Consider the following 25834-nt stretch of genomic DNA (forward strand, 5'->3'; position numbering starts at 1 on the left):
AGAATACTGCATCCTTGGGATAAATCCCACTTGATCATGGTGTATGATCCTTTTACTGTGCTGTTGGATTCTGTTTTCTAGTATTTTGTTGAGGATTTTTACATCTATATTCATCAGTGATACTGGTCTGTAATTTTCTTTTTTTGTAGTATCTTTGTCTGGTTTTGGTATCAGGGGGATGGTGGCCTCATAGAATGAGTTTGGGAGTGTTCCTTCCTCTGCAATTTTTTTAGAAGAGTTTGAGAAGGATAGTATTAGCTTCTCTAGATGTTTGATATAATTCACCTGTGAAGCCATCTGGTCCTGGACTTTGTATGTTGGAAGATTTTTAATCACAGTTTCAATTTCCTTACTTGTGATTGGTCTGTTCATATTTTCCATTTCTTCTGGTTCAGTCTTGGAAGGTTATACCTCTCTAAGAATTTGTGCATTTCTTCCAGGCTGCCCATTTTATTGGCATAGAGTTGCTTGTAGTAGTCTCTTAGGATGCTTTGTGTTTCTGCCGTGTCTGTTGTAACTTCTCCTTTTTCATTTCTAATTTTATTGATTTGAGTCCTCTCCCTCTTTCTTGATGAGTCTGGCTAATGGTTTATCAATTTTGTTTATCTTCTCAAAGAACCAGCTTTTAGTTTTATTGATCTTTGCTGTTGTTTTCTTTGTTTCTATTTCATTTATTTCTGCTCTGATCTTTATGATTTCTTTCCTTCTGCTAACTTTGTGTTATGTTTGTTCTTCTTTCTCTAGTTCCTTTAGGTGTAAGGTTAGATTGTTTATTTGACCTTTTTCTTGTTTCTTGAGGTAGGCTTGTATTGCTATAAACTTCCCTCTTAGAACTGCTTTTGCTGCATCCCATAGGTTTTGGATCGTCGTGTTTTCATTGTCATTTGTATCTAGGTATTTTTTGCTTTCCTCTTTGATTTCTTCAGTGATCTCTTGGTTATTTAGTAACATATTGTTTAGCGTCCATGTGTTTCTGTCTTTTACGTCTTTTTCCGTGTATAGTGTTCTGGTCAGAAAATATGCTTGATATGATTTCAATTTTATTAAATTTACTGAGGCTTGATTTGTGACCCAAGATGTGATCTATCCTGGAGAATGTTCTGTGTGCTATTGAGAAGAAAGTATAATCTGCTGTTTTTGGATGGAGTGTCCTATAAATATCAATTAAATCTATCTGGTCTCTTGTATCATTTAAAGCTTGTGTTTCTTTATTAATTTTCTATCTGGATGATCTGTACATTGGTGTAAGTGAGGTGTTAAAGTCCCCCACTATTGTGTTACTGTCGATTTCCTCTTTTATAGCTGTTAGCAATTGCCTTATGTATTGAGGTGCTTCTATGTTGGGTGCATATATATTTACAATTGTTATATCTTCTTGGATTGATCCCTTGATCATTATGTAGTGTCCTTCCTTGTCTCTTGTAACATTCTTTATTTTAAAGTCTATTTTATCTCATATGAGTATTGCTGCTCCAGCTTTCTTTTGATTTCCATTTGCATGGAATATCTTTTTCCATCCCCTCACTTTCAGTCTGTATGTGTCCCTAGGTCTGAAGTGGGTCTCTTGTAGACAGCATATATGTGGGTCTTGTTTTTGTATCCATTCAGAGAGCCTGTGTCTTTTGATTGGAGCATTTAATCCGTTCACATTTAAGGTAATTATCAATATGTATATTCCTATTATGATATTCTTAATTGTTTTGGGTTTGTTTTTGTCGGTCCTTTTCTTCTCTTGTGTTTCCCACTTAGAGAAGTTCCTTTAGCATTTGTTGTAGAGCTGGTTTGGTGGTGCTGAATTCTCTTAGCTTTTGCTTGTCTGTAAAGCTTTTGATTTCTCCATCGAATCTGAATGAGATCCTTGCCGGGTAGAGTAACCTTGGTTATAGGTACTTCCCTTTCATCACTTTAAGTATGTCATGCCACTCCCTTCTGGCTTGTAGTTTCTGGTCAGAAATCAGCCGTTAAACTTATGGGAGTTCCCTTGTATGTTATTTGTCATTTTTCCCTTGCTGTTTTCAATAATTTTTCTTTGTCTTTAATTTTTGCCAATCTGAGTACTATGTTTCTTGGCATGTTTCTCGTTAGGTTTATCCTGTATGGGACTCTCCTTGCTTCCTGGACTTGGGTGGCTGTTTCCTTTCCCATGTTAGGGAAGTTTTCGACTATAATCTCTTCAAATATTTTCTTGGGTCCTTTCTCTCTCTCTTCTCCTTCTGGGGCCCTTATAATGCGAATGTTGTTGCGTTTAATGTTGTCCCAGAGGTCTCTTAGGCTGTCTTCATTTCTTTTCATTCTTTTTTCTTTATTCTGTTCCACAGCAGTGAATTCCACCATTCTGTCTTCCAGGTCACTCATCCGTTCTTCTGCCTCAGTTATGCTGCTGTTGATTCCTTTTAGTGTTTTTTTCAGTTCAGTTAATGTATTGTTCATCTCTGTTTTTTTGTTCTTTAATTCTTCTAGGTCTTTGTGAAACATTTCTTGCCTCTTCTCAATCTTTGCCTCCATTCTTTTTCCGAGGTCCTGGATCATCTTCACTATCATTATTCTGAATTCTTTTTCTGGAAGATTGCCTATCTCCATTTCATTTAGTTGTTTTTCTGGGGTTTTATCTTGTTCCTTCATCTGGTACATAGCCCTCTGCCTTTTCATCTTGTCTACCTTTCTGTGAATGTGGTTTTTGTTCCACAGGCTGCAGGATTGTAGTTCTTCTTGCTTCTGCTCTCTGCCCTCTGGTGGCTAAGACTATCTATGAGGCTTGTGTAAGTTTCCTGGTGGGAGGGACTGGTGGTGGGTAGAGCTGGCTGTTGCTCTGGTGGGCAGAGCTCAGTAAAACTTTAATCTGCTTGTCTGCTGTTGGGTGGGGCTGGGTTCCCTCCCTGTTGTTTGTTTGGCCTGAGGTGACCCAACACTGGAGCCTACCTGGCCTGTTTGGTGCTGCTAATGGCGGACTCTGGGAGGGCTCATGCCAAGGAGTACTTCCCAGAACTTCTTCTGCCAGTGTCTTTGTCATCACGTTGAGACACAGCCACCCCCTACCTCTCCAAGAGACCCTCTAACACTAGCAGGTAGGTCTGGTTCAGTCTCCTATGGGGTCACTGCTCCTTACCCTGGGTCCCGATGCGCACACTACTTTGTGTGTGTCCTCCAAGAGTGGAGTCTCTGTTTCCCCCAGTCCTGTCGAAGTCCTGCAGTCAAATCCCGCTAGCCTTCACAGTCTGATTCTCTAGGAATTCCTCTTCCCGTTTCTGGACCTCCAGGTTGGGAAGCCGGACGTTGCGCTCAAAACCTTCACTCCAGTGGGTGGACTTCTGTGGTATAAGTGTTCTCCAGTTTGTGAGTTACCCACCCAGCAGTTATGGGATTTGATTTTAGTGTGATTGTGCCCCTCCTACCATCTTCTGTGGCTTCTCCTTTGTCTTTGGATGTGGGGTATCTTTTTTGGTGAGTTCCAGTGTCTTCCTGTTGATGATTTTTCAGCATTTATTTGTGTCCACTTGCTCTCACAAGAGGGAGTGAGAGCACATCCTTCTACTCTGCCATCTTGAACCAATCTCCAGCATTGGGTCTCAGTTGCGGCATGAGGGATCCTCCACTGCGGCACGCGGGCTTCTCTCCATTTGTGGTGCATGGGCTCCAGAATGCGTGGGCTCTGTAGTTGTGGCCCATGTGCTCAGTAGTTGTGGTGCACAGGCTTAGTTGCCCCACGGCATGTGGGATCTTAGTTCCCCGACCAGGGATCGAATCCCTTGCATTGCAAGGAGGATTCTTAACCACTGGACTGCCAGGGAAGTCCCTCTTGGACATCATTTTGTATTTAGTCTTATCTTTCAGCAAACAAACAAGTATTTATTTATGTGTATATATAGTATATATTTTTGTGTGTATATGTATGTCTATGTAAAATATCTCTTTGTAAAACTTTAATCTCCAGCAAAATAAACTTTTAAAGGAACTCAAGGATTATGTCTATTGTGCTTTGCAGAAGCAAGGCACTAGTGGCCCCTGGCTATGATGACCATTCATCTTGGTTTGCCTGAATTATCTGGGTTTTGGCTTATAGTGTCTTCTTTCACTCCAGAAGTATCCTGGTTTGGACAGTGGTTCTCCTGCCTATGGGCCAGATGCTTTATTTGGCCTGTTTAGGGTGTTTTAATTTTTTATTTCATTTTTATTTTGTTCAATTTTTAACTTACACATAAATATCTTTTATTTGAAAATTTTTTAAAAATCAGAAGCTATGGCAATACTGGTTTGCAATTTCTACATGGTAACTGTTTGTTGTTAAGCTAAATGATGGCCACCTCTTTTGGCCACCTCTTTTAGGATGGGAAGTGTGCTTTCTGCCCTCTTCATTTATGTATGTTGATCCCTGACCCCTGAAATCATTTGAGTTTGCAACCCTTGTTATGTAGTAATCTAAGTATAGTGTGGATATACAGAAAATATTGATAACAGTGTAGTTTTCCTCTGTCACCAGTAACAGTACCTATATTCCTTTCAAATCTTTTGCTTGCCTGACATATTATCATTCAGTAACTGTTAGTTTCCATTTTCCATAGACCAATGTTTAAAATTGGATAGCTTTCATGAGAATCACTTGAGGAATTTGTTAAAACTGCTGCCTTAGTTCAGACCTTGTGGTCTGTCAGTCTGCATTTTTAACAAGTTCCCCTACATGATTGTTATGTCACTAAAATTTGGAAACCACTGCTATAGACTACAAAGTATTTTCAAAACTTGACTTCAAATGTTTTTTAATATTTTATTTGCATACTAAATAGGATTTACAGGTCTGAAAGAAATATTTAGTAATTCTATTTTGTGTGTGTGTGTATTTATAATAACTACCAATGTGAAAATTTAGATAAATGTAGTATTTTTGTGTGTATGTTAATATGCTTACTTACATGTAGTCTCAAAATGGCTTTTTTTCCCCAGATTTTAAAGGGAGAATGCCTTCTGGACCTTTCTAGTTTTACTGATAATAGGTAAGTATCTAGCTCTGATGGTATCTGGCATATCATAAGCTGTCAATATGATTTGTAGCAGTTTGTTAAGTGAAATGTTGTATGAAGGTAACTGCTCCAAATTCAAGTTCCTTCTGCTTTGGTGGCATTGAGTGGGTGTTATCACTAAACCTTGCTGTCTTTAAGTACATTTATTTTAAGATCCCATTGGCTCTTAAAACAGCTGCTCTCCTGAGAAACTCATAAACAGACCCAATGACTTCTGTATTTGAGTTTACATTCTTTAATTATTCAAATATTGGCAAATTCAGAATGTGCTTATATTTCAAGGCCACACACAATTGTTTCCTCAAGGATCAGGTCTTAATTAGGTTCAACTAGCTTCCAGATTAAGTGTATATTCTTTTCAGTCACCTTTCAAAGTAATTTATTGCCATGTATGTGAATGTGAAGAATGTCTGTGATCGGATAGAAACCTCTGATATTGTTAGATGGGCAAAGTTAGTAAAAACTAGAAAGTCATGAGCTTTCTGTGGAGTCAAAATCTATCTTCAAGTCAAGATAAATCCATTGTGTAACTTAGCTTTATTCTAGCAACTTAAAATAATTCTCTTTTCAGCAAAGCAGTGAACAAGGAGTATGAAGAATATGTTTTAACTGTTGGTGACTTTGATGAGAGGATCTTTTTGGGAGCAGATGCAGAAGAGGAAATTGGAACTCCTCGAAAGTTCACGGGTGATGCCCCGTTAGGGAAACTGACAGCACAGGCTAATGTGGAGTGTAACCTTCAACAACACTTTGAAAAAGTAATTAACCTAGCCTGGCCTCAGTCTTGAATGATCTTTTTCTCTGTGTGTGTGGTTCTACTAACAGCAGAAGCATCTTTCAAGTTAAATCTTGAGTTTCTTCTACTAATTCATATTTTCCATGAAAGCCTTAAAGGTAGTTTTCAAAACTATGGCATTTAGTATTTTTACCTCATTTCTTGCAATTTTTCATATTTGTATATTTTCCCAGAATGCTTGGGTTTTCAGTAGAGTATGTGTCTTTGGATATGAAGAAGGATTTATGCTTTTTTCCTATTTTTTCTTTGCATCACTTTAGCCACTCTTCTCTTGCTTTAAAATTTAGTATGCTTTCCTACCCATGACGAACTATGTGCTCTTCCCAAACTTCAGCTGTATAACTCTGGATTTGATTGTTAATAGCCAAGGCTTAATTCTATATTTATGTGTTAGGTGGGTTGGAGGAAGGGGTCTAATGGAGAATTCACTGGTCCATAAGATAGAAACCTAAGTTTTAGTCCCAGCTCTGCAATTACCTTTGTCAGCTTAAACAAGTTTGTTTGTTTGTTTGTTTTTTGCATTACGTGAGCCTCTCACTGTTGTGGCCTCTCCCATTGCGGAGCACAGGCTCTGGACGCACAGGCCCAGTGGCCATGGCTCACGGGCCCAGCTGCTCCGCGGCATATGGGATATTCCCAGACCGGGGCACAAACCCACGTGCCCTGCATCGGCAGGCGGACTCTCAACCACTGCGCCACCAGGGAAGCCCTTAAACAAGTTTTATAACTTCTCTGTGCCTACATCCTCATATGTAAAATGAAAATGTGCCTGTTATATTTCAAATGAATGTTATGAAGATAAAATGAGATTATGGATAGAAAGCACTTTGGGAAAGTGTTATTCAAAGGTAGGATGTTATTAGCATAATATTGCTAAAAATTTGGTGGGTAACCAGAAGAGGGGGAAAAAGTAACCTACTAAACATGAATAGAGAAGATGGTATATGTACTGAATTAAGCACATAATGGAGAAGAAGGTAGCTTTTTAATCTCACATAATTTTCTTTTCTGACAGAAAACATCATTTGCACCTTCTACACCACTGACAGGACGACGATATTTAAGAGAAAAAGAAGCAGTCATTACTCCTGTTGCTTCAGCCACCCAAAGTGTGAGCCGGTTACAGAGCATTGTGGCCGGGCTGAAAAATGCGCCAAGTGAACAACTTATAAACATTTTTGAGTGAGTACAATACTAGTATTTTTCGAAATGTCTCTTTTTAATTAGATTCTGTATTCCATTCTGTTTTCAGTATTTCTGAATTCTGGAGATAGTAGATATACATCTGGCAGGTTTTACTGTACCATTTCAGTCACAAAGTATGTTGACCTAAAATCAGATAGAAGTACCTATTAAAAATTATATATAAATTTTATTTCATATTATTATAGACTTTCAAGGTTAAATGCATCCTAAAGGTTATTTAGCTCCAACATTCCATTCTGGTAACACCCCTAATTTATGCATTACTGTTTTTCTTTTTACATTGTTTTTAAATGGGTTCAATATAAATGTCCATCAAATGGGAGACTGGTTACATATTGATGGTACAGGTGTAAAATGGAATTTTATGCAATTGTCTAAGAAAAAGAAGCATATTTCATAGTAAAGATGGTAAAGTGAGGCCAGATTATAGAACCTTATTTCCTAATACCTAATGAAATAACAGAATAGTAAAAATCAGCAAACTATCAGCAGAAACCAAATAAGGAGAGGGATATGATTTCATGCTATAATTTTCCAAAGTGGTGGTCAGGAAAGGAAATAGATGCTTCAGGTATGCCCATCTCCAAGAAGCATTGCTGGGGGAAAAGGGTGTGTTGATGGTATCTTTTTATTTATTTATTTATTTATTTAATTTATTATTTTTCGCTGCATTGGGTCTTTGTTGCTGCACGTGGGCTTTCTCTAATTGTAGCGAGCGGGGGCTACTCTTCATTGTGGTGCATGGGCTTCTCATTGCAGTGGCTTCTTTTGTTGCAGAGTGTGGGCTCTAGGTGCGTGGGCTTCAGTAGTTGTGGCACGCGGGCTCAGTAGTTGTGATGCACAGGCTTAGTTGCTCCGCAGCATGTGGGATCTTCCCGGACCAGGGCTCAAACCCATGTCCCCTGCATTGGCAGGCAGATTCTTAACCACTGCACCACCAGGGAAGTCCTATTGATAGGATTTTGAAAATACTCATTAATATCCCAGATGTGGAGAGAAGCAAATGGAGTGAGTAGGCAGATGAGTAAAAAGTCATAGAAACCTCCCCAAGTGAAAGTCCTTGTATACCACCAAGATAGCAGAAATATGAAAAATTCTCAGGGCCTGCCATTTTCCAAGGTTCCTAGCTTATTTGGGGAGAGATCTTCATAGAACTAGAAGATATCCCTGACGTAGGTATAGTGAACCCTGGAATGGGGACATTTAACTAAATCTCAGAAGAGAAAGCAAAGCCCTGGTCCTCTAACAAAAGCTGAACATAGCACATCTGTGCCCTCCCCCTAGTCCCCAAAGCTCAGTCTATAGAAAAGTGGACAGAAGAATCCCCAGCCTCAATCACAGCTCAGAAGGTAAGCAGATTGCAGGTAAAGTAGGAAGACTCATAAAGATCTATCCTCATAGCATTTGAATAAATAGATCTGAACTGAACTATCCATTTAGCATGAACAAGTTAAAAAGAAATGGCAAAGCATCTTGCAGACATTTTAAAGCACAAGAGAAGGAAGGAAGGAAGAACACATAGAATGCAAAAGACAGAGAACCTAGAAACAAATAAATGGAAAGACGTTCCATGTTTATGGATTGAAAGATTTAATATTGTTAAAATGTCCATATTACCCAAAGCAATCTACACATTCAGTACAGTCCCTATCAAAATCCCAATGGCATTTTTACAGAAATAGAAAAAAAAAATCTAAAATTCATAAGGAATTTTGAAGGACTTTTAATAGCCAAAATAATCTTGAGAAAGAAGCTGGAGGCCTCACATTTCTGATTTCAAAACACATTCCACAGCTACAGTAAGCAAAACAGTATGGTATTAGCATAAAGACAGACATGTAGACTAGACATGGAATAGACTAGAGTCCCAAAATAAACCTTCACATATATCATTAAATGATCTTTGACAAGGGTGCCAAGACTACACTATGGGGAAAGTCAGATATCCACATGCAAAAGCATGAAGATGGACTCTTATCTTACACCATACACAAAAGATACTTTAGATACCTGTTATAGGTGGAATCATGCAGTATTTGTTTGTGTTTGGCTTAATTCACTTAGTATCATATCTTCAAGGTTCATCCGTGCTGTAGCATATGACAGGATTTCCTTCTTTTTAAGCCTGAATAATATTCCATTGTATATATATGCATACCACACTTCCTTTATCCATTCATTCATCAGTGGACATTATGGTTGCTTCCACATCTTGGCTGTTGTGAGTAATGCTGCAGTGAACTTGGGTATGCAAATATCTCTTTGAGATATGCACATGCAAAAGAATGAAGATGGACTTTTATCTTACACCATGTACAAAAGTTAACTCAAAATTTGTTAAAAACCTAAACATGAGACCAGAAACTGTACAACTAGAAGAAAACATAGGTGAAAAGCTTTATGACACTGAAATGGGCAGTGATTTCTTGGATGTGACATTCAAAGTATAGGTAACAAAAGCAAAAATATCCTACTTAAATACTTCTGTACAGCATCGAAAATAATCCATAGGATGAAAAGGCAACCTACTAGAATAGAAGAAAGTAATTGCAAACCATATATCAGGTAAGGGGTTAATAGCCAGAGTATATAAAGAACTCCTACAACTCAAACAACAAAAAACAAAACAAAACAAACAAACACCTGATGTGAAAAAGGGGCAAAAGACTTAAGTAGACATTTCTCTAAAGAAGACCATACAAATAGCCAACAAGCGTGTGAAAAAATTCTCAACATTACTAATCATCAGGTAAAGCAAATTAAAACCACAATGAGATATCACCCGTTATAATGGCCACTATCAAAAAAATAGAAAATAACAAATGTGTTGGTGAGTATCAGAATTGGAAGAAAATCAGAGTTGGAAGAAAATATAACCCAGGAGGCACAGCTCGGCATTAGAAGAACTTGATAAGAACATAAAATGTTTTTGCCATGTATGCTACATGGCACATGATGCTGCATATGATGCTGGTCTTTTTGAACATGGGACTGGCAATTCTGAACCCTGCACTAGTTATTTGGCTTTGGGCAAATCACATTGTTTCTCACAGTCTTGGATTTGTTTGTCATTTCTGAATTAAGACCTGTATTCTGTGTTTTATTGATAGAAGGGTAACAGAGTTAATAATATAAAAGTAACAGGATTAATTGCTTCTTGCCAAATGTCGTTTTTTAAAAATTTTTGGCTGTGTTCAGTCTTCATTGCTGAAAGCAGGGGCTACTCTTCATCATGGTATGCGGGCTTCTCATTGCAGTGGCTTCTCTTGTTGCAGAGCACGGGCTCTAGGTGTGCAGTCTTCAGTAGTTGCAGCACTCGGGCTCAGTAGTTGTGGCACGTGCACCCTAGAGCGCTAGTGCTTCAGTAGTTGCGGTGCATGGGCTCAGTAGTTGCGGTGCACAGGCTCTAGGGTGCTCGGGCTTTAGTAGTTGTGGCTTGCAGGCTCTAGAACGCAGGCTCAGTAGTTGTGGCACACGGGCTTAGTTGCTCTGCAGCATGTGGGATCTTCCCAGACCAGGGATCGAACCTGTGTCCCTTGCATTGGCAGGCAGATTCTTAACCACTGTGCCACCAGGGAAGTCCATCTTCCTTTTTAATGCTACTTTTTTTTTTACTTGTTATTCTTTTGGCTTTGATAAGAACTAAATGCAGTTTATTGTTCTAGCACAATATATACATAAATGCTGCCTATCATTTTTCTTAAATCAGATGAAGAAATCTTTCTTAAATCAGGTTTATTGAAGTATAATTTATATACAAGAGTCATCCTTTTTACTGTACAGTTGTATGAGATTTGACAAATATATACAGTTGTATAACCATCACCACCATGATCAAGGCATAGAACAGTCCCCCCAAATTTATGCCCCTTTGTAGTCAATCCCTAGGCCATCCCCAGCCTCTGGAAACTACTGATATGTTTTCTGTCCTTAGAATTTTGCCTTTTTAGAATTTCATATAAATAGAAGCATAATAGAGAGAACATTGACTTCCCTAATGTTGAAATTCCAAAACAATATGCCAAATGATTATATTTAAAGGCTGTAGACTGGTTTGAAATATGCTGTGTTTACATATCTAGGTTTACACCTGAGAATAGGACTTTGGTCACTAAAAACTAGACTAATTCTTGAGTGAAGAAATGTTGATACTCTGGAATTTTTTTTCTGTTAATTAGGTTCCTTTTGTATTTTTTAGGTCTTGTATGCGTAATCCTATGGAAAACATTATGAAAACAGTGAAAGTAATAGGAGAGACTTTCTGCCAACACTATACCCAATCAACAGATGAACAGCCAGGATCTCACATAGGTAAGAAGACAAAACTGAAATTGATAAAGCATTGAAAGTAGATAGATTGTTCCAAGAAAAATAGAAACTCAAGTTTTTTCTTTCCCTGCAATTTTTAATATATCTGATTGAAGCTTATATAAGTTTTGTTCTTTAGTTCTTAACAGCTACATTTATTTAGCATATGTTTTCCCTTTGTTTCCACTCGTAGATTTTGCTGTAAACAGACTAAAGCTTGCAGAAATTTTGTATTATAAAATATTAGAGACTGTAATGGTTCAGGAGACACGAAGACTTCATGGAATGGACATGTCAGTAAGTAAATTCACTTTCCCAGCCACTGGCAAGGTCTACAGAACCTAAGCCTGAAGCAATGTGTTGAGAGCCTCTGTAGTTCATTGTGGGGGCTCAGCAGTTAATGGCAAACTTAACCCATGATGACATATTAAATGGCCTTAGTTGTCTTTGGCACGCCCAGTGCTAGCCACCTCTAGGCAGAAATGTGAAATATGTAAAATTTTTCTTTGATGCGCCATCATTATCCTTTCCCTTTGGTCGGTCTTTTGTCCTTCATTCCTAGCTAGCTAATAATGAAATCCCCCAACTGTTAAAGCAACTGATAATTAAGATATCTAGCCATACCGCTAAGGGAGTTTTGAGGAATAAAATGTTGATGGCTTTTTGTTTTTTTATTGCTTCATTTTCTTCAGACATTTGAACAAGTCTGATCACTCTCTCCAATAGCTATGTAAAGGAATTTTTCTAAGAAGTCAAACTTATCATATGATCTTTGTTTCCTCCTCCTCCTCTCTCTTGTCACTCTTGGAGCCTTCTGACCTTCAATTCCAGTAAGAACAAGTTGATGTTTGGAGGTGCTGCTTAACTAGTGTAATAAAATTTCTCTGTGTTTGCACCCTGGAAGTTTTCTTCTGTGTTCGTTCCCCATTTTTCCTGGATTCCACATCTTTCTTTTTCGTGATTTCCTAATACTTGATAAGAGCATATGCTCCCATAACTTCCGGAGAAAGAAGTAAATTTTCAACTTTTTATTTTGAAATAATTATAGATTCACAGAAAGTTGCAAAAGTAGTACAGAGGGATCCCATGTATCCATTTGCCCCCAGTGGTTACATTTTACATAGTATATCAAAACCAGGAAATTGACATTAGAACAATGTATGTGTCTTGCTCTTTACCCTTATATCACATGTGTAGATTAGGTAACCACCACCAAAATCAAGATACAGAACTGTTCTTTCGCCACAAAGATCTCCCTCATACTTCCCCTCTTTCAGTGACACTCAGTCTCTTTAGCCACTAATTTGTTTTCCATATCTAAACTTTTATAATACACGCTTATGGGTTCTTTTTGTTTTTATTTGTTGAGGTTTATTTTATGACCCAGGATGTGGTTTTTCTTGGTAAATGTTCTGGGCACTTGAAAAGAATGTGTGCTGTTGTTTGGGTGGAGTGTTCTGTAAATGTCAGTTCTATCTTGTTGGTTAATGGTGTTGAATTCTTCTGTATCCTTGCTAATTTTTTATTTATTTATTTATTTATTTTTTTGCCATGCCACATGGCATCTGGAGCTTAGTTCCCTGACCAGGGATCGAATCCATGCCCCCTGCAGTGGAAGCATGGAGTCTTAACCACTGGACTGTCAGGAAGTCCCAGGACTTTATCTTAGTAAAATATTTCTTTCTCTGAACTTTTAAAAATCTTAGCTGTGATATACTACACCTTTGATTTTAGTGTTTTGATTAATAAACACTGCCCTCATGTTGACAAAACAGTTGACATAAAACTGTCATTTAAACAAAGGAGCCCAATTCTTATGCTTTTCTCTTGGCAGGAATATTAATTATTTTATTATTTACTCCAGTTTCAAAGTAGGTTGTTGTTTATGCCCCATTTGAATTTAACATCTATCACTGAGCAAGATTATATCTTATAAGAAAACTATCAGTTTAAGAACTCAGATTTTTATCTCTGGTAATCTAGTATAATATAATGTGCACTTATATAAGTTATGGTTTTTACCTTATATAAGATATAAGTTATTTTTTCTTGTTTCTATAGTCTTCTTTATATAATGGCAGAGGCTAAAATTGCTGAGAAATTTATTAAATTGTGGTCTTTCTCTTCCCCAAGGTTCTTTTAGAGCAGGATATATTTCATCATTCCTTGATGGCCTGTTGTTTGGAAATTGTGCTCTTTGCCTATAGCTCACCTCGTACTTTTCCCTGGATTATTCAAGTTCTTAATCTGCGACCATTTTATTTTTATAAGGTGAGATGAGAGCAAAGTTCTGTTATGGTGTGCCTCAGGTAAACATTCTTAATGCTGAAGAAGTGAGCTGTAGTGATGTCTGGAAAATATTTCCAGAGGTATTGTGAAAGCATTCCTTTTAGGGTGGAGTCAAGGACAAAAGGGAGAGGAAGAGAGGGGACCAGTAAATTAAGCTAATCTCACAGCTTCAGTTTTTCCATCACTGACTTGCAAATGTGGCCAGGAACTAAGTAGTTAAGTTTGAATTTCCATATTATGAATGAAAATCATAATCCTGTTAAATAGATGTATGATGAAGAACAAAAACTCTTTCTCTCAGGAGAAAGAAAAGGTCTAAAATTAATTGTGGTCATGGTCTAGCTAATGAGGCTGTAATAACAGATGGTGCTCCTTCCCCAAATTTGAGCTAATTCATTGTGGATGAATCTTACTTACTTACCCTTTTTTTACCTGCTAGAAACTTGTTCTTACAAAACACAGAGGTCCCAGCAGCAGTAACATTTAATGTTACCTGATGTCTGAATTTAAGACTGATGCTATTATTATACTGGTTGGCATAATTTAGTTAATATTTTGTCATCTGTGTTACTTGCAAATTATTGATTATAGAAAAGTTAGTTTGATGAGTTAAATTTTTATACCTAAATATACCTAAAGTTACAGAAATGCAGATCGCTGAAAACCCTATCCATTTTAATTGTTGACTGAGTGGAATTTAAATTTTTTTTTGTAAGGAAAATTGCTTCTCTATATTTACTTTAATGTTTATGTATATGTTTCAGATTTTCCATTAGGAAATGTATGTAGTTTTATCTGAGGAAAAAGTTTAGTTTTTGCCCTCACCTAATAACAATTCATTTTTTTTGGTAACATCCTTTTTTCATTCAAGAAGTTAAATGCCATTGTTTTTGAACCACATAAATAATATATACTCCTTGAAGAAAAACAGAAAATACACATAAATGTAGATATTAAAGTCATACATTATAATCCTAATTACAAATAATAATCACTATTAATATTTTTATATATATGCTTACAGACTTTGCTCTAGATATGTACTCTTATTAAAATGGAACTATAGTGTATATAAGCAAAGTTCCTTTTAAATATGTTATTCATTCTTTCTTTTGATTTGTTGGGAGGGATAGTCTGAGAAGGGGCAGTGAATTCAAAATAGCACTGGACTGGGAACCCAAGACCTGACTTCTACCACTATTGGGCTGTTGACCACTTTCACCTATCATTGCCTCTGTTTTCCATGTATAAATTAAAACATGAAAACCAGAAATGTATGTGAAAGTATTTTGAAAATCTTAAAAACTTCTTTATAAATTAAAAATTTATTAATAAGCCATAGAATTATGGTTCAAAGATATTCTTGGTTCTGTGTCATTAACAACAGCAGAGCTAGCCATACATGTAAGCCTAGTCTAGAACTGACTACTTGAGACCACATTACTTTCTCAGTTTTCTCTTCTCCAGGTTATTGAGGTGGTGATCCGCTCAGAGGAGGGACTCTCCAGGGACATGGTGAAACACTTGAACAGCATTGAAGAACAAATTTTGGAGAGTTTAGCATGGAGTCATGATTCTGCGCTGTGGGAGGCTCTCCAGGCTTCTGCAAACAGAGTTCCTACCTGTGAAGAAGTGAGTTAGGGCAAGGCTAATAATCCTATCATTTTATGAAAGCAGCTTTATTGAGACATGATTCCCATACCATACAATTCACCCATAAGTATACAATTCATTGGTTTTTAGTATATTCATAGGTATGTGCAGTCATCACCACAGTCACTTTTGGAACGCACCACCTCAACAAGAAACTTTACATATCACTTCCCTAACCTCTATCTTCTTGACCTAGCCCCTAAGCAACCAAGTAATCTACTTTCCATCTCTATTGATTTCCCTGTTCTGGACATTTCATGTAAATGGAATCATACAATATGTGGTCCTTTTTAACTGACTTTTTTTTTTTTAACATCTTTATTGGAGTATAATTGCTTTACAATGGTGTGTCAGTTTCTGTTTTATAACAAAGAGAATCAGCTATACATATATCCCCATATCTCCTCCCTCTTGCATCTCCCTCCCACCCTCCTTATCCCACCCCTCTAGGTGGTCACAAAGCACTGAGCTGATCTCCCTGTGCTATGCGGCTGCTTCCCACTAGCTATCTGTTTTACATTTGGTAGTGTATATATGTCCATGCCACTCTCTCACTTTGTCCCAGCTTACCCTTCCCCCTCCCCATGCCCTCAAGTCCATTCTCTACATCTGCGTCTTTATTCCTGTCCTGCCCCTAGGTTCTTTTTTTAGATTCCATATATACGTGTTAGCATATCATATTTTGTTTTTCTCTTTCTGACTTAGTTCACTCTGTATGACAGACTCTTAAGTCCGTCCACCTCACTACAAATAACTCAATTTCGTTTCTTTTTATGGCTGAGTATAACTGACTTCTTTTATTAGCATAATGATTTTGGGTTCATCCATGTTGTTGTATGTATCAGCACTTCATTCCTTTTTATGGCTTACTAATATCCCATTGTATGGATATGCCAGTTTGTTTATTCATTTATCAATGGATAAACTTGAGTTGTTTCTACCTTTTGACTATTATGAATAATGCTGCTATGAACATTCATGAACAAGTTTTTGTGTGGACATATGTTTTCATTTTTCTTGAGTATATGGCTAGCAGTGGAATTGCTGGGCCTTATAGTAACTCTCTTTAAGCTTTTGAGGAACTGTCAGACTGTTTTCCAAAGTGGCTGCACCATTTAACGTTCCCACCATCAGTGTATAAAGATTCTAATATCTCCACATCCTCTCCAGTGCTTATTATCTGTCTTCTTGATTCTAGCCATCCTAGTAGGCATGAATTATTATCTCACTATGTTTTTTTTTTTTTGCATTTCCCTGATGGCTAATGATGTTCAACATCATTTCATGTGCTTATTGGCCATTTCTTTATCATCTTTGGAGAAATATCTATTCAGATCCTCTGCCCATTTTTTATTTGGGTTGTCTTTTTATTATTGAGTTATAGGGTTCTTTATATATTTTAGATACACTCCTTTATCCAATATATGATTGGTAAAACTTTTCTCCCATTCCGTGGGTTGTCTTTTTACTTTCCTGATGATGACCTTTGAAACACAAAAGTTTTAAATTTTGATGATATCCAGTTTATCTATTCTTTTGTTGCTTGTGCTTTCAGTATCAGATCTAAGAAACCATTAATCGCATTATTTTTAGTTTTTTAAATATCCATATAAAGAATTAAACACTTTTAATTAGTAGTATTTATAATAAAAAGATCAAAAGCTTCTGCCTAATTCACACAAACTGCACATTTCACAGTCTAGTATCATGAGAAATTGAGTTTTTTCCCTTCACCTCTGTGTTATTCTTTTTTTGTTTTGTTTTGTTTTTGCGGTACGCAGCCCTCTCACTGTTGTGGCCTCTCCCGTTGCAGAGCACAGGCTCCAGACACGCAGGTTCAGCAGCCATGGCTCACTGGCCTAGCCACTCCGCAGCATGTATCTTCCCAGACCGGGGCACGAACCTGTGTCCCCTGCATTGGCAGGTGGATTCTCAACCACTGCGCCACCAAGGGAAGCCCTGTGTTATTCTTTTTTAACTCCTGTATATATATCCTTCTTTGCTTTTCTGTGCCTCCTTATACTTCATTAATCTTGAGTTTTTCCCTAATCTCAAACAACTGAAAGAACTATTTAAGACTAGGAAGAGCTGAAAAGATGATTTCTTAAAGCCTCTCTTCCATGCTTCTTTGGTCTTTTGCAGCAGACTGTGATTAATTGGGCAATCTTCAGTATTCATCAATATTTCCATTATGGAATCCATTGGGAAGTGGAAAAAAAGCTATGAACTTAAAAGAGAAGGATTTGGGTTGAAGCCCTTGCTCTAGTATTTAGTAGTAGTGTGTCCTTGGGCAGATTTCACATTTTTGAGCCTCAATTTTCTCATCCATAAGTGAAGAATAGCAGTGCCTACCTCATAGGTTTACTTCTAGTGGTCAGTAAACTTTACTAGATATATTATAAGATTAAGTGAGAGGAACTCTTTACATATCTTTAACAATGTTTACTATTGAGCACTTTATGCAAGTTGGTATATTTTGTGAAGGACAGGGAAATAAAACAGTAAAAATGTTAAGAAGACTTTCTTTCTCATTTTTTCTGTTATGTTTTGATCAGTGGGTTTATCTGTGTTTAAAGCAGAGGGTTTTTGTTTTCTACAGGTTATATTCCCAAATAATTTTGAAACAGGAAATGGGGGAAATGTACAGGGACATCTTCCCATGATGCCAATGTCTCCTCTAATGCATCCAAGGGTCAAAGAAGTTCGGACTGACAGTGGGAGTCTTCGAAAGGGTAGGTTCATCATTGGTAAAACAATGAAAAAATAACAAAGATCTTTTTTTAGAGAAAATTACAAGTCTTGCCTAACATATTATTAAGAAATACAATTTTTTTATCAAGATTTGAAAGGGGATTAATGTTTATGCCAACACCCTGTGTGGCTCATTGTATACTTTTTTATATTAAAGTAATAAGATTTCCACTCTGATTTTGAATCTAATCTATTTTTTTAATTGCAAAGTCTATTATTGTAGAAATAGTATTTTGGCTTTTTCATAAATATACACAACTTTTCCTCAATGCTAATGGAAAACTATTTAAGCTAAATACCTACTTTTCCAAATGTGACAAAAGTTATATTATTCATCTCTATGTCTTTAAAGAAAAATAAACGTTTAAAGCAGAACAAAGAACTTTTGGGGATACTTAAATTCATCTAATAAATTACTTATCTATACTCTCTCAAAATAGTTCATTTGAGCCTTACTAATAGGAAGATTTTAGTGCATTATTCTTTATTTTCTCTTGTGATATAGCAAACTGATGTGTGCATCTTCTGGATTATTTAACTCTTGGATTTAAAAAAATCACTTAAAATCTTCTGATGACAGTATCCCTGAATAACCCTCAGATGTACAGGTATTCAGGTTACATAGTAAGGTAGCTCAAGACCCACTTTTGGACTATAACTGTGTGTGTGTCTTGCTTTACACGTAGTGTAGGTCATAAAAATGTGCATGCTGTGCATGCAAAACAATCTTCATTAAGCAAGGGGAATAACTAGGATTGTTTTATGACCTTTAAAAATCTTGTCAAACCTAAAAACTCTTCCTGTCAATTATTAATATTTAAAGAAATTTTAAAATAGTAAAAATATTTACTTAGTACACTACAGTTTAAAACATTGGAAACATTGAGAATGAAAGTGTTTTGTTTTTTAAAAAGTCATAAAGAATAGTTTAAATGGTGCTTGCCACTTTCTTCTCATATAACTTACAATACTGAGTGAGCTTCTTTCCTGTGCCTTGGTGAATTGTGTTCCTTTCTAAGTTTGGACCAGCTCTTAACATTTTATCCTTTGTGCTTTCAGTGTTGTGAAATATTTCTGAGAGTTCCTTTAAAGTGAAGTTTTTTGCCATCATAATTTCCTGTTGGATGTCTTCATCCTATTCATCTTAACAACTTTTCACATTTATATCAATAAGTCTCATCTTCACACAGTTCTTCTGGCTGTATATCTAATCTCTTGAATAGCAGCAGTGTCAACATTCCTAGGGTCAACTGTTTCTTCTGTAACTTCATTAACAATTTTAATTTCACTTTCAGCATTATCACTTTTCATATCTTTGTTGAACTTTCACTTTTTTGGGGGGGCCATTCCCTCTTTCATTTGTCTATTTTCATTTGTCTATTTTGTAAAATGTGGGTTTATCACTGGGAAATAAGGAGACAACATAACCATATGCTTTGCTGCCTGCATGAATTGAACCAGCAGATTTGCCCTGAACAGTCACCAACAGACTTTGAAAGAAGTAACAGGATTGGTCACTGATCATGATGCACATCTATTTTTCACACAATGATTTATGTAAATCCTCATGGGAAAAGTTTGTAGTTTATGCACTTACTCACAGTTAATATACCATGGCAACTGAAATCTGAACCTTTTTGTTAAGGCTATCGTTAATTTATGCTAATGATAACTGAAACTCATGAATACTTTAACAGTACAAAGCATGAACTCTGTGCGTATGTGTGTGTGTGTATCTGACTATAATGTGTATGTATATATAATATATGTTGTGTGTGTGTGTGTGTGTGTGTGTGTGTGTGTGTGTGTGTGTGTGTGTTTGCAGCCTAGCTAGAGATCTCAGAACTAAGATAATGAAGAAATGGTCACTAAAATATAATTCTGTCCTGGTGGTGGAATTTTGAGTGTTACCTTTTTCATTACAGTTTTTTGGTATTGTTTGAGTTTTTTCAGTGAGCTTTTAAAAATTGAGATATAATTCACATCCCATAAAATTCACCCTTTTAAAATATACAATTCAGTATATTCACAAGACTATACAACTATCATCATTATCTCATTCCAGAACATTTTTATCATCCCCCCCAAAAAAAAAAACCTGTATCCAATAGTAATTGCTCTCTATTTCCTCCTCTACCAAGACCCTGGAACTACTAATCTATTCTTTGTCTCTATGGATCTTCCTGTTCTGGACATTTTATATAAATGGAATTATATAATATGTGACCTTTGTGGTTGGCTTCTTTTACTTATGTTTTCAAGGTATATATATGTTGTCGCATGTGTCAACACTTCATTATGCTGAATAATTTTTCATTGTATGGATATACTGTATATTGTTTGTTCATTCATTTGTTAATGGACATTTGGATTATTTCCACTTGTTGGCTTTTATGAATAACGCTGCTGTGAACATTCAGGTGATATATTATTTTTATAATTAAAAGAAAAAGGTATTTTCTTATGGGGTTCAGGCAAGAGAATCAAATAATGGAAAATCCTTAGAAAACAATAATATTGAGCCTTGACTCTGGGAGAAAAAAAAGACAATTTATTAACTTATATATTTGTTAAGTTTTTATTGTCTACTGAAGCTTTTCCAGTACTGTGCTAGGCAGAGAATCATTTCAAGGGGCTTTCAGCTAACTTCATGGCTATAACATGAGTTTTCCCTTGAAATGTCAGCTCTGAACATTCCAAGTCAGATTAAAGGGCTGCATTGGTTTTCTTAGATATAAGGTATCCAGATAGACTTCTGTTAAGGGGTGATGGGAGCTACAATAGAACTTTCCACTTTTTTACTAAGACTGAAGTCAGAGCTGCTTTTATAACCTCCAGAATTATGGAGAGATTTTTATTAAACCATGACTATTCCCCACTTACCTCAGTAATACAGAGAGCTGTCAAATTATTGCCAAGTATTTTATACCTTTTAAACATGTTTTGAAAATAGATGACATGGCTGTCTAATTATCTAGTAATTGTAAAAATAATTAGTGAAATATTTTTACTTTAAAAACATGTTATATACCTGTAAAGAAACAGAGGGTTGAGGGAAGTAGGGGGGAAATGGTGGGAAAAGATGTAGGATTGGCTAGGAGAGGCTTTGCACCTAGTGGAGATGGAAAGGAGAGCAGTTTCTACAGAAGGATAGCACTGGAAAAGAGGTTTAATCCGTACCTTACTTTCTTTTTGATCAACACACTAATGCCTCAGATTAAGGCAAATTAAGCAGAGTCATAACACTTCTACTCATCTTTATCTTCTAGTGGACTTATAAAAGATGATTCTGCCTCTACTAAATCAGAAAGCCACAGCTACTGCCTTAAACTGAAGTGTGGGCATGTGGCGAAGGCAAAATTGTGAACCAAATCACTGATTTTTCCTCCTAATCAGGAGTTATTTACTAGATGAGATTGGGAGACAGAAGCTAGTTGGACTACTTTAGAAATTTAGCAGTCACCACATTCTACCTCTCACCTTCTACTTTACCCTTAATATTTTGCTTCTTTAATATAGGCAGAGGTTCAAGAAACCAGGAAGGTGAGCTCTCATAATTTTATTTTAAGATTTACTTCATTCTTCTCTCTCCCACTAGACTCGATTATTCTATGAGGACAGAGGCCATGTTATTAGCATAGTAACTCAATCTCTTATTTGTCAAATGAGTGAGTAAACCTGACTTATTATTTTGGAATACATGTCAAACTGTTATAAATTTTTTTCTTTATTAGATACGCAACCATTGTCTCCAATTTCTGTCCATGAACGCTACAGTTCTCCTACCGCTGGGAGTGCTAAGAGAAGACTTTTTGGGGAAGACCCCCCAAAGGAAATGCTTATGGACAGGATCATAACAGAAGGAACAAAATTGAAAATTGCTCCTTCTTCAAGCATTACTGCTGAAAATATATCGATTTCACCTGGGCAAAGTCTTCTAACAATGGCCACAGCCATAGTAACAGGGACAACAGGACATAAAGTTACAATCCCGTTGCATGGTAACATTTTGATGCATTTATTTTATATTTTTTTCTGAGTTGGATGAAAATTTAAGAAATGTCTTATTGGATTGATCACAGGTCTTATTATTCCAGTATTTTTTCTTGAACCTGTATACTTTTTTTTCCTCTTTGGCTGAGTTTGGTCTTCATTGCTGTGCACGGGCTTTCTCTAGTTACAGGGAGCAGGGGCTACTCTTCATTGCAGCGCACAGGCTTCTTATTGCGGTGGCTTCTCCTGTTGCGGAACACGGGCTCTAGGTGTGTGGGCTTCAGTAGTTGCAGCACACGGGCTTCAGTAGTTGCGGCGCGAGGGCTCAGTAGTTGCAGCTCGTGGGCTCAAGGGCACGTGGGCTTCAGTAGTTGTGGTGCATGGGCTCAGTAGTTGTGGCTTGCGGGCTCTAAAGTGCAGGCTCAGTAGTTGTGGCGCACAGGCTTAGTTGCTCCGTGGCATGTGGGATCTTCCCAAACCAGGGATCAAACCTGTGTCTCCTGCATTGGCAGGTGGATTCTTAACCACTTCGCCACCAGGGAAGTCCCTGAACCCATACTTTTTTTCTCTAAGAGCAGTTTTAGGTTCATGGCAAAATTGAGCCTTCCGTGCCATCAACATCCTGCACCAGGGAGACACGTGTTACAATTGAAGAACTTTCATGGACACATCATTATCACCCCAAGTCCATAGTTTGCATTAGGGTTCACTCTTTGGTGTTGTACATTCTATGAATTTTGACAAATGTCTAATGATACATATCTACCATTATACTGTTATACAGAATAGTTTCACTGCCCTAAAGATCCTCTGTGCTCCACCCTTTTGCTTTGTTTTGAACCTATAGAGGCATTCCTAGTATTATTGCACTTTGTTGCGCTTTACAGATACTACTTTTTTTTTTTTTTTTTTTTACAAATTGAAGGTTTCTGGCAACCCTGTGTTGTCAAATGATGATTAGCATTTTTTTAGCAACAAAATATTTTTTAATTGAGGTACGTTGATTGTTTTTCAGACATAATGCTATTATTGCACACTTAATAGACTGCAATATAGTATAAACATAATTTTTATGTGCACTAGGAAACCAAAAAATTCATGTGACTCACTTTATTATGATACTCAATTTATTGTAGTGGTCTGGAACCAAACTTGCAATATCTCTGAGGTATGCCTGCACTGTTTTTTGAATTTTCACATTTTATAAATTTACAACCCTCTTTGTTAGGACTTATTTTATTTTCTTATCTGAGTTTTACAAATAAGTGCGTTAAGCAAGAATTTTGTTTATTGATTAAAAACATCTCCTTTAGAGCTCAAAAGAAAACAGTCATTGTTTCAGAGCAGAAATAGAAAATAAGAGTATCATAACCTAGCATTACTATTTTTGTGGCTTTCTTCTAACATATTCCTATGCATAGATAGATAGATAAATAGATAGGTAGATAGATAGATAGATAGTAAAGGAAGGAAGGGAGGGAGAGAGGGAGGAAGGAAGCAAGAAAGGAAGAAGTGACAACTTTTCTGGGACACATTTCTAAAACTAAGAACTCTTGCTTGTACATTCAGGTATTGCAAATGATGCTGGAGAGATCACACTGATACCAATTTCCATGAATACAACTCAGGAGTCCAAAGTTGAGAGTCCTGTATCACTTACGGCTCAGTCATTAATTGGTGCTTCTCCAAAACAGACCCATTTGACTAAAGCACAAGAGGTACATTCAGTTGGAATAAGCAAACCAAAGAGAACTGGGTCCTTAGCACTGTTTTATAGAAAGGTACGTGTTTTTATAGCATCTAAAAAGGTCTCCTTTAATCAATGCAAGAAAGATTGAGTAACAGAGGGCAGCTTTAGCCTTCTTTTTTTGTGTGTGGTAAAATATACATGAAATTTACTATTTTAACCACTTTTAAGTGTACAGCTAAATGTCATTAGTACATTCACATTGTTGTGCAGCTTCCACCACCATCCATCTCCAGACTTCTTCATCTTCCTAAACTGAAACTCTGTACCCATTAAATAGTAACTCCTCATTTCTTCCCCCCACCCCCAGCCCCTGGTAGCCATTATTCTACTTTCTGTCTCTATGAATTTGACTACTCTAGGTACCTCATATAAGTGGAATTATATAACATTTGTCCTTTTTTGACAGGCTTATTTCACTTAACATAATGTTTTCAAGGTTCTTCCATATTGTAGCATGGTCAGAATTTCCTTCCTTTTTAAGACTGACTAATATTCCATGGTATGTATATACCATATTTTGTTTATCCATTCATCTATAGATGGACATTTGGGTTGTTTCTACCTTTTGGTTATTGTGAGTGAATAGTGTTGCTATGAACATTGGTGTACAGGTATCCAAGTCTGCTTTCAGTTCTTTTGAATATATACAGAACTGGAATAGTAATTCTAAATTTAATTTTTGAGAAAATGCTATACAGTTTCCCACAGTGGCTGCACCATTTATATTCCTGCTAGCAACATACGAGGGTGTTTCACAATATTGTGAAATACAAGTGTTTTTCTCTTTCTGACTTACTTCCCTCTTTTTTTTTTTTTTTTTTGTGGTAACTGACTTACTTCACTCTTGATGACAGTCTCTAGATCCATCCACCTCACTACAAATAACTCAATTTCGTTTCTTTATATGGCTGCGTAACATTCCATTGTATATATGTGCCACATCTTTATCCATTCATCTGTCGATGGACACTTAGGTTGCTTACATGTCCTGGCTGTTGTAAGTAGAACTGCAGTGATCATTGCGGTACATGACTCTTTTTGAATTATAGTTTTCTCAGGGTATATGCCCAATAGTGGGATCGCTGGGTCATATGGTATTTCTATTTTTACTTTTCTAAGGACCTCCATACTGTTCTCCATAGTGGTTGTATCAATTTACATTCCCACCAGCAGTGCAAGAGTGTTCCCTTTTCTCCACACCCTCTCCAGCATTTATTGTTTGTAGATTTTTTGATGATGGCCGTTCTGACTGGTGTGAGGTGATAACCTCATTGTAGTTTTGATTTGCATTTCTCTAATGATTAGTGATGTTGAGCATACTTTCATGTGTTTGTTGACAATCTGTATATCTTCTTTAGAGAAATGTCTATTTCGGTCTTCTGTCCATTTTTGGATTGGGTTGTTTTCTTGATATTGAGCTGCATGAGCTGCTTGTATATTTTGGAGATTAATCCTTTGTCAGTTGCTTCATTTGCAAATATTTTCTCCCATTCTGAGGGTTGTCTTTTTGTCTTGTTTATGGTTTCCTTTGCTGTGCAAAGGCATTAAGTTTCATTAGGTCCCATTTGTTTATTTTTGTTTTTATTTCTGTTTCTCTAGGAGGTGGGTCAAACAGGATCTTGCTATGATGTATGTCATGGAGTGTTCTACCTATGTTTTCCTCTAAGAGTTTTATAGTGTCTGGCCTTACGTTTAGGTCTTTAATCCATCTTGAGTTTATTTTTGTGTATGGTGTTAGGGAGTGTTCTAATTTCATTCTTTTACATGTAGCTGTCCAGTTTTCCCAGCACCACTTATTGAAGAGGCTGTCTTTTCTCCATTAGATATTCATGCCTCCTTTATTAAAGATAAGGTGACCATAGGTGCATGGGTTTATCTCTGGGCTTTCTATCCTGCTCCATTTATCTATATTTCTGTTTTTGTGCCAGTACCATATTGTCTTGATTACTGTCGCTTCGTAGTGTAGTCTGAACTCAAGGAGCCTAATTCCTCCAGCTCTGTTTTTCTTTCTCAAGATTGCTTTGGCTATTTGGGGTCTTTTGTGTTTCCATTCAAATTGTGAAATTTTTTGTT

At 36.7% G+C, this 25834-nt stretch overlaps 1 protein-coding gene across 2 annotated transcripts in view; it reads left to right on the forward strand.

Annotated features, from left to right (window-relative positions):
* RBL1 (RB transcriptional corepressor like 1) overlaps positions 1–25834 on the forward strand; it is a 70280-nt gene that overhangs the window by 11963 nt on the left and 32483 nt on the right. Inside the window, exons 7-16 of one of the 2 annotated variants that reach the window (XM_059037972.2) lie at positions 4939–4988; positions 5587–5773; positions 6827–6993; positions 11216–11328; positions 11519–11622; positions 13459–13596; positions 15067–15246; positions 17867–17999; positions 21753–22019; positions 23581–23792. In XM_059037972.2, the coding sequence (XP_058893955.1) occupies positions 4939–4988; positions 5587–5773; positions 6827–6993; positions 11216–11328; positions 11519–11622; positions 13459–13596; positions 15067–15246; positions 17867–17999; positions 21753–22019; positions 23581–23792 (1551 nt within the window). The remainder of the gene's footprint in view (positions 1–4938; positions 4989–5586; positions 5774–6826; positions 6994–11215; positions 11329–11518; positions 11623–13458; positions 13597–15066; positions 15247–17866; positions 18000–21752; positions 22020–23580; positions 23793–25834) is intronic. The other variant, XM_059037973.2, reaches the window with a different exon arrangement.

This window comes from Kogia breviceps, chromosome 14, assembly GCF_026419965.1.
Source record: "Kogia breviceps isolate mKogBre1 chromosome 14, mKogBre1 haplotype 1, whole genome shotgun sequence".
In the NCBI taxonomy this organism is placed as follows: Eukaryota; Metazoa; Chordata; class Mammalia; order Artiodactyla; family Physeteridae; genus Kogia; species Kogia breviceps.